A 10,097-nucleotide genomic window follows, 5' to 3' on the forward strand; every position below is an offset into this window, starting at 1 on the left:
GCATTACCATTGTACGCCAAATAATGCAAATAGTAACTCTATTAACCCACATCTAAGTTTTCACATCCGCTGAATTTCCTGCACTTTGTTAACGCGCCAAGATTTCTTTAGCCAGCAAAAATAAAAAAGTGAAAGAGCGAAAAGTTTTTAGTGGCAGTGTGGTTGCTGCTGTTGTAACTACTGTTTTTCCATATTCTTGTTACTGTTTATTGTTGTTGCTGCTGCTGGCGGCGGAGGAAAAGCGTTTTGCACTTAAAGTTCGTTGGCGAAGCGGAAAGGAAACGAAAGGTGGGCCAAAGTGTGCCCAAAAACGAGTAAAGGGTTAAGAGGCTGTGAGGCTGTCAACTTGGCTATTTCAAAGCCAATTTTTATACTAATTTTACAGAGCATATCTTATATTTAGTTTAACTTAATAATTACTTTAATATTTTGCAGAAATATAATTAAGTTATTTAGAAACTAGTTATACAAATACGCAGATGCATAATTTCAGATACTTTTACACCTGTTTTCGATTACTTTAGCCAAAGCGGCAACACTTTGAAAAACGGGGCCAGCACAGAGGTGCTGCTGGCAGCAGCAGTCACGTTAACCAACTTTGACACAAAGCTGGCTAAAACGCTGCCGCCCAAAAGGGGGGTAACTACCGTCAGTTCGCCTGCCTTTAAATGGGTGGGATTGAGGATGCCCAGTGGGTGGATTTTCCCACTGCTGGGCGAAACAATGCAGTGCCGAAGAAGCCAGCAGTCACTCGACAAGCAAGGAATCTAATTAACAATTTTCCATTGAGTGCGCAAATTACGAGGAACAGGCACAGAAAGCGGGGGCATACGGCAGGCCGACGGCAACGAGAGAGAGACGGCACTTGCCGGGCAAAAAGAGATGGCACCAAGGGTCGCAGAGGGGCGGAGGGAGCAGAGGAACGCAGACAGGAGCAATTAGACGGCCACGAATGCCGGACAATGTTAGAGCGAGTTTTCGGAGTAAATGCTGGACAAAGTCCGTTTGCTCAAATTTGCATAGGAAATTTTAGGAGCATATAGATATATAAGATATATAGAAGCAAATAATTAGGTAGTATTATTGGAAAGTATCGAAAATCAACAATATCTCGCGGCATAAAGCTATTCAGGTTACAACCTGTTTCGTACAATTGACTAGCTATTTTCCGGTGTTGCAGATATCTTCATCGATCCTGTGACTAATTCACTTTGTTCACCGGCTGAGTCTTAACCCTTTGACAACCCCACCCAAACCAAACCAAACCGAACCGAACCGAACCCAACAGAAGCCACCTCATGTACATGTGTTAGCCCATCTTGCGCGTTTTATCACCCTGACATATTCACGTATTCAGTCAACTGGTGCGATGTGAATTGCGATTGGTTTCGCTTCACACATGTGTGCTATGTGTGTGCTGTCCGTGTGTGTGTTGGTTTTTTGTTTGTCTTGCGTGTTTCAATTAAGCCGTAGAATTTTCTCGGGGGGTCTTTGCTTTCGACATGGCCAGCAAATAAAACTTAGACACGCTCGAAAGAAAGGATTCTGGGGGTAAGGCAATGCCACGAGGGGGGAAAAAATGCCAATTAAAATCTTAGCCATGACAAGTGCAACACGATGGTGCAACAGCCCCCGCTTTCCACTTGCCACTTGCCACTTCCCCACTTCGCCACTTCCCCGCCTCTCCACTTCCCCACTTTTCCATCCAAGCTCCCATTTTTCAAGGCAAATTGCCCTACTTGTCAGTCTCTCGGCTTCTTCGCTTCTTCCTTTGGCTTTTGTGTAATCTTGTCTTGCAATCTGCTCGCAGCAAATGGCTCAAAAGTGCCTGCCCCCTCGCCTACTTCCCCCTCCGTATTTTCCCCCGCCCTGCCGACCGCTTTTCCTCTGGAAGAATGCAGGCGTCGAGTGGAAGACTTAAGCAGGGCACTTCGCCCATAAAAACAGAATGGAAAGAATGCGCGGCCAAGTGGCCAAGTTCGTGTTGCCTGGCCCAGTCAGAGATTAGAGTCTTAGAAGAGCCCACTACACGGCAGCAACATCGTCAGCAGCAGCATGCAACAGCAGCAGCAGTAGCAACATGCAACAGCAGCAGTGAAAGCAACATCAACTTCAACATCATTCAACTTCAGGAGCAGCAACAACAGCGACAAAAGGGCAATTAAGTAGGCCCAAGATCTTGGCAAGAAAGAGTTAAGAGCCCCCAAGAAGGGCGTAGGATAAAACAATCATAGGATGTCTCTTACATTTAAGCCAAGACTCAGACTTCCACTTCAGGATTTGGCTTTAAAAACAATTTAAGAGCAGTTTAAACTGCATATTGAAAGGATATATATATATTTCCAAAATTTGTTGGTTTGATCGAATCAATGGTATGGTGCTGATGTGCGAACTTTCAGCGACTTGCCATCTATTGGAACCCCTTCCGCTTGTCCCATCCTTTGAACCAGTTTCCAGATCCTTTCTTATTAGACAAGTTTATGTGTGCGCTTCGCATTTCTTTCGCCTTTTGTTCTGGGATTCCCCCTGCATTTGTATTTGTGTTCGTGTGCGAAAGGGTTAAGGTGGAAAGAGACCGCACGAGCTGGGTGCGAAAGAGAGAGGGAGAGAGTGAGTGAGAGAGAGGGGTGACAGGAGGACAGGACGTGTGAGGTGGCAAGGAGGCGAGGAGAGATGTATGCGCGTGCAAATTGCGTATAAAAGCGTATGTTGAAAATATTTATTGCCCGTTACGAATGCAACAAAATGAAAATGGAAATTTCATTATTTGACTTTTGTCTCTCACATGTGTGTGTGTGTGTGCGTGTGTGTGCGTATGTGTTTTCCTCGTTTTTTCGTTAGCTAAATTGTTTATTTTATTAGCAATTTGGAGAATTTATGTGCGCGACATGTGAAATTTGCGCTTCACCCTTTGCCCTCTGTTCTCTTTGCCCCTTTGCCCCTGCCCTCTGTACTTGGCCACGCCCCCAGGCCGCAGAAGCTAAAGGCGGCGGCATCCATGAGTCAAATTGAAGCGCAGGAATGCCCATTAATTAGGACGAAGCGCGAGTCTGACGCCCTCTGTTGGTCAAAAGGATATTCAGCTTTTTTTAGAGGGAATTGCGCAAGAGGGATTGCAGTCCGAGGAGTCCAGGATATATGGCCTACCTTTAGGCTTCCCCCGAATTCGATTATACCCGGGTTATAGCAATTAAGCATGTGAACTTACCAGGCAAACAAGTTCCGGCGGCGAAGCTTTTGAGCTGCGGAAATCCTGCAATGAGACACAAAATCACAAGTAAGTAATATAATATAATGCATTTATTTCAATATAAGTAACATGTTTCCCTTGACTTTAAATCAACTTTCTATATCGTTCATGGCGATATCCTTCAAAGCGAGTACGTACTGTACATGCAGCAGTCGCGTTGGTATTTTTGCATTTATTGGCCCGACAAGGGCCTGCGAATTAACACTTAAAAAATTGAGAAGCGGAGCGTTGCAAGCACATGGCATTTGCAAATTCACCGAAGAAAAAACTTGACGAAATCACAAAAATATAATAAGAAATGCCTTGAATGATAGCACTATTTATTACCTAGCATATACCAAGGCAATCAATTTGAAATCAATATTGAAAATTGAAACCTCAAGTTTTGATTGCTCAGAACTTGCTGAATTTTCTCTTTGTGCCGCTGGCATTCACAAATGAAAATCGGCGACCTCGATGTCGAAAACGAGGCAGGCACTCCTTGCAGTCTTAACCCCTATCTGGCCCTGCCAACCCCTCTGGACCCAGCCACCTCCGCACCCCGCACCACCCCGCGTTTGCAGCGAGCGAGTGACATATCAAAGCAAAATCAAATTTGACAGACAACCGCGCTAATTTCTGCTCGATGTTTCATTGTTTCAAGGCGTTCGTCTCGTTCGAGTTCGTTGTGGTTTGGTTTGGCTTTGGCTTTGTTTCGGGGCTCCAGAAGGGGAATCGGAATCGGGATAGGGATAAGGATTGGGATTGGGATGTGGCTGGAGAACTTGGAACTGAAATTGGGACGCTAACTGAATACGTCAATTGTTTTTTACGGTGACGCATTCGCAATCGCAATCGAGAACACAATGAGCGCTCGAGACCTCGACATATGCCAACAATAATAACGATGATGGTGATGCTGATGGTGATTATTATGTCGACAATAAAGCCGCATTTATTAGCTCTCTACCAGTTCAGAAATACCAGTTGCCGATGAAATTCGATATTACTGCTCGAAAGAATTGCTGAAACAAAAACGAGGCAGAAATGAAAAAATAAAAAAAAAGAAGTGGGAAACTGCAAGTGACGAAGTATTTAAAAACTGATTAACGCCCGACAATAGCTGATATGGGTCGCCAAGCAAACGGCGAACTTGGGGTAAATATGGGAAAAATATGGGAAAATACCAGGGAATCCAGGCAATCGGAGGGAGCCAACGGCGGACCGCACAAGGCGATCGTGGAGCGTGTGGGTCGTGAGCATCCGCCGCAATCCGCCGGAGGTCATGATGCAAAGTAGCCGATTCGGTGTCCAACTCGGAGTGTATGTATACTCGGGCGTCGTGAGTGAAAATCAAGTGAATTAATTAATGCGAAAAACGAGCAGTTTCAATAAACAAATGAATTTGTTAAATGAATTAAATGCTATAGAAATGCTATCAAATATGAATTGCAAAAAGTTGAAATAAATGCTGTAAGCACAATTAGCTCGAAAGCAAGTGATCACAGATCGCTTTTTGTGTACCCCAGGTGAATCACTTCGTGGCCACAATTGAAACAATTTCCAGACGAAAAAGTGCTGAGTAGCCACTCCAAATAGCCAGATAGATGGCCATGCCATGAATAATTAGCAGTTGTAGTAGTTTGTTGATTGTTGCCGTGTTCGAATTGGACTTGCTGCCGTTGGACAGTGAAAGCAGCCACATTCCGAGCTCGAATTCGAATTCAAATCGAAATCCAACTTCAAATCCAAATCCGTACCGGAATCCCACTTTCGAGCCGCTGAAGAAGCAAAGCGGCCGCCGAGGCAACTCCAGTGCCAAATCGTGTTTATTTGCGTTATAAAATTAGCGCAGTGCAGTGGCGTCCACCCAAGGGGGTCGCGATTGCCCCACAAAACCCCCCAAATTGGCGCCCCTGCAACTCGCTGGCTGTGCAGTCAAAGTGAGTTGAGCTTTTGGGGCACGAATTGCCCGGCTCTGATTGCCATGTGACGGGGCACAAAATCCAGCTTATGAATACATGAATACGAATGCGAATACACTGGGCAACTGGATTCGAGTATGAGTGTGGCTGCTATATACACTCGAATTTTGGTAAATTATCGTGCGACTATGCTTTCATTTCCATGCGGTTTTCATATGGTTGCTAACTTAAGTCTATATAATATTATACTAATATTCACCAGCATAGTTATCGCATTTATTGCGAGTGTAATTTGTGATTATCGTGAATGAATTGCATGGCGTTCCGTTTGAGAAAATTCGAAATTATTGCGGCTAATTCCGTTCGATGTGAATCAACTGGCACCCACACCCACACACTCGCAGGCTCACCCCTTGCACTCACACTCACACTCACACTCATTCGCACTCACACTCACACTGGCACGGACAAATTAACCCTTGAGTGGCACTCGGCACTTCGTTCGTCAAGTTGCTTTAATTGACTTTTAAATTCGCAAAAAATCAAAGCGAAAAAGTGTGACAAAGTGCCAAAAACAAGAATGCGAAGGAAATAAGTGGCGTTTGGCGGGGAGGCGGTAAAGTGCAGGCAACAACAACTGAAACAATAACTGCACTCGTGGAACGCTGACGCCGAACATTTTCACACCTCGGACAATGCAGAATGCAGAAGGTGTGGGGCGTCAAGGGGTTAAGCAGCAGGGTGGGGAACGCTCAAAAAATGTATGCACAAAATGTGAAAGAAAAAAAAGAAAAAAAGAACGAAAAAGTGAGGAATACTCAAAAAACGAAGGGCGTTTGTCGACACTTTTCCGAACTTCTCCCACATTCTTCAACCGTTCGCTTTTCTAATTTACGTCAACGCAAAATCAAAGCAAAGTCAAAAGACGACCGCACACAATGTCCGAGGTAGTTTCTACAATTAAGAATATTTTTATCAGCCAAGGAGACACACATGCACATGCACCTATACATATACAATATAGATGTACATACATATACAATGGGGCTGGCTATTAGCAAAGTGGCTCAAATATCAAAGGGCGGCACATACGGATATCTGGCTGTTGGATGGAGATGCCCACAGTTCTCGGCAGACTGACAGCCAGCAATTAGCAGTTCTGGAGTCAGTGATTGCAACACTTCCGTTGCCACTGGAAACGATAACTGCATGCAATAAGTGCAATACTGCTGTGCACCCTTATGGGCTAATCAATGATAAGGAAATCGTGATAGTACTGTAGCCGCATTTGAACGTAATATCTAGTGAGTAAGCAGTGCATCAATCTGCATCGCAAGCTGTCTAACTTTTTTAAGTTAGTTACTTATTATCTGTATACATTTTTGGCATTGCTGAAAAGTGCAAAATCCTAAATGGTTAATTTCGAGAGGCGAGTAAATTGCCGAAATCTTTGCAGCACAAGTGCACCAATACACGTAAAATGTTGAATCTGTGTGTGTCTGTATGTGTGTGTGTGTGTGGGGGGGGGGGGGGGGTGTTCAAACACATCAAAACGACTGTCACAACAAAGCGACGCGCGGAGCCAAAGTGAAAATTGTCAATTAAATGTGTGGCGGCGGGAGGGGCGAAGAAAAAGCGCTTTTCTTATTGTCGTTGGGCAACCAATTTTCCGATTTGGGTTTCCCTTCTGGTAAAAGATCAAAGGCACTTAATGGAAGGCGCCAAGTACTCAGCTCTGGACAGGAAATCCGTCCGAAATCCGCCAGAAATCCGACCGAGCTCCGACCAAACCTGATGCGATTTTTTAATTGACGAGCTGGCCACGCAAATGGGTATAAAATCAACAACGGATACCCGAAATATTCGTACGACAACATGGGGAGCGAGTTGGAAATATGCAAAATTAAATAGGATGACGCGAATGAAAAGCAGAAAGCAACGCTTAACATAACAGAACGAAGTGCTAAGAAAATAGGGAGTAAACTTATGAGCACGACTATTGCATACCCTAAAATATAATTTACTAAATTATTAACTTTTAGCAGAGGCAGACCACATGCTCTTTCATTGCAGGACAACTATTGTACTATTATACCTTAACTAATGAGTATTGCATACCCTAGAGTATAAACTTTAAGCAGAGGCAACCCACTTTCTCTTCCATCGCAGATCAACTAGCACTGTTTATTGTAATTTAACTAATGAGCACTATTTATATAACCTTAACTAATTGGATATAGTTTAAAATGTAATCCCAGTTTGCTAGCCCATACTACCCATAACTATTTAGCAGCGCCCAAGTGCTCTTTCCCACATTTATTAAACGCAAATTACGACGAAGCTGTGGAAATGGGCGATAAACGGATAGGAGTATTGTAATTAAAATAACGCAGAAAGAGCGAGCCAAAAAGAAAGCCCCGCAACATGCGAAATCAATAAATAAATAATAAAACCCTGAAAAGGGTCCGGAAGTGTAGGGGTAAACAGATTTGAAATCAAGAAATCAGATTCGATATACTCGTATGTATATCTACATACATATGTATGTACATATGTTGAGTGAGTGCGCAGTGAAATTGGCACAGTGAATCAGTGCAGAGCAATGGAAATCGGTGATGACGATGATATTTCAACGCTAATTAAAATAATAATAACAATAATAACAGCTGCCACTTGAATCTGCAAGATTATCGGAGGGTCTCGCACTTTTCACAGTGAAAGAAAATTTGTGTGATTCTTCCATTAATGGCATCCAAGATATAGTTCCCAAATGAATTGAGAAATATAACAATTTAGAGTTACTTACTAACAAACTATTAACTAACTCCTAGTTTTTTGTTTACCGTGTATCAATCCCTGCACGGCTTTTCATGCCTTTTTGTTTATCTGCCTTCACTGTCATCGCTCCGACTTCGGATGATATTGCCACTTGCAAATGAGCTTTGAATCGAGAGACAGCAGGTCGACCCAAGTTCGCTGCTAGTGTGTGGGATTTTCTTGCAGTGTGCGTGTGTCATTGCCTGTGCTGATCGCCAAACAAAGGCACACCTACAGTGGCACCAAAGCGCCCAAAACCGACTCGAAAAGCATACCGAGCTTATTATAAATTGATTCAAATTTCCACTGATTCTAGAATTTTATTTAAACAATATGAAAACTAGCTATTGCAACTATTGTGTATCCCAGTTTTTGCTATGTTCTAACCAGGGTGCACCACACAAACACTCACACACACACAGTGCAATTAGCAGCTCAACTTGAGTGCTGGTGCTTTGGATTGGAGTGGCTTCGGAGGCGGATTGGCGGATTGCCGGATAGCTGGAGTGGTGGATCGGATGCGGGCGGTGTGTCGTTTGCAGTGGGGCCAAAGCTGATTTGGCGGACGATGGACCACTGATTAATTCCTTTTTTATGCTAACTAAGCGGCACTCCAGACACCGATTCGCCCCACTGTGTGTGCGTGTGAATCGAATGTATCTGTATCTGAATTAGAATCTGTATCTATGCATGTGCATGTGCGCCTGTGTTGGTGTGTCTGGCAGGTGACAAAACCAGTTGCGATTGCTAATTGCGTTTAAGCTTTGATTGTCAGTGTAAATGTGCATGGCACACATCGAACAAAAGAATTCTCAAATCGCTATAGCGATATATATGTTAGCTAAGCCACTTTTCAACTTTCCCATGTTTAGTATATGCATAAATTAAATAAAGATCTGTTATTTGCTAACTGCAATTGACTGCAATTTGAGTGGTTCGCTGGCGGGGACAGTGGCTTACCCTGCGCGTGCAGCAGCGGGTGGTGCGGATGGTGGGGGTGGTGGTGCTGCATCGGCGGCGGCGGCGGTGGCCCCCCAACGGCTCCGTGTGGGTGGTGCGGGTGGTGGTGTGGGTGGTGCTGGTGCTGATGCTGATGCTGATGCTGATGCTGATGCTGATGCTGATGATGGTGGTGCACCGCCGCGGCCAGTTGGTGCGGCATAAAGGCCGCTGCCACCGCCGCATGGGCATTGAAGTAGGCCATTCGCGAGGCTGCCGCCATGGTCATTTGGTGGTGCTCCCTGTACTGATGGTGGTGCGGCTGCTGCTGCTGTTGCGGCTGGTGGTGCTGCTGCTCTTGTTGCTGCTGCTGCGGCTGCTGCTGTGGCTCCGAACCGCTCGTTAAATTGCCTTCGGCCGCATTTGTTGGTGTTGCTGCTGATACTGATGATGTTGCTGCTGTTGCCATTGTGGCATTTGTTGTCTTTGGCGGCGTTGGCGTTTGGCGCTCTTTTGCCATCGTTGCACCGGCAGTTGTCGTCAGATCGGTTGGTGCTTCTGTGGCCGCCGCCACCGCCAAGCCCAGCAGCTCCTGAATGGCAAAGGGCGAGCGCTGCGGCATTTTCGTTTGCTAATATTTCGATCTATGTCTAGATATTGCCGTTGTCAAAACAACGCGTTTGAAAACATCATGCAACCCCAATTGAAAAACCAAACCAAAAAAAAAAACCAATGGTAAGTTTTGCAATTTTGTAAGACTACGCGAGTCTTGCGTAGGAGGTTTTGCGAATGGAGGTTTTGAGATTTTTTTGCGCTGGCACGCGTCGCAGAAAAACACACAACAAATTCGCAATAATTTCCACGTTAAACTGTTGCCTGCGTTAATGTGCACTAGGAGTTTTGTCGTCGCAGTTGCTGTTTCTGTTTGCTGTTGCTGTTGCTGTCGTGCTGTTGCTGCCGTTATGTTGCTGCTGGTGGTTGGCTTTCGACTTGGCTTTGCATTTCGCTTTGGATTTGGCCAAGGAGGCATTCAGCTAACAAACGGTAAACGGCCAGCGGAGCTTTGCTCTTCCGAGGACCTCAAATCGCATGGCAAGCGCAGCAGCAACATCTGCAGCAGCAGCAGCAACACCAACAGCAGCAGCAGCAACAGCAGTAACGGCGGCAACGGCGGCAAAGGCAGCGCG

General features: G+C 45.0%; 1 protein-coding gene across 2 annotated transcripts in view; it reads right to left on the bottom strand.

Moving 5' to 3' along the window:
• LOC6612398 (diencephalon/mesencephalon homeobox protein 1) overlaps positions 1 to 9,864 on the bottom strand; it is a 30,648-nt gene extending 20,784 nt beyond the window's left edge. For both annotated transcript variants that reach the window (XM_002036871.2, XM_032726135.1), the window contains exons 1-2: positions 8,932 to 9,864; positions 3,209 to 3,253 (exon numbers count right to left, since the gene is read on the bottom strand). In XM_002036871.2, the coding sequence (XP_002036907.2) occupies positions 3,209 to 3,253; positions 8,932 to 9,532 (646 nt within the window). In that variant the 5' untranslated portion in view covers positions 9,533 to 9,864. The remainder of the gene's footprint in view (positions 1 to 3,208; positions 3,254 to 8,931) is intronic.
• Positions 9,865 to 10,097: the final 233 nt, after the last annotated feature.

Source organism: Drosophila sechellia, chromosome X (genome assembly GCF_004382195.2).
Source record: "Drosophila sechellia strain sech25 chromosome X, ASM438219v1, whole genome shotgun sequence".
Taxonomy (NCBI): domain Eukaryota; kingdom Metazoa; phylum Arthropoda; class Insecta; order Diptera; family Drosophilidae; genus Drosophila; species Drosophila sechellia.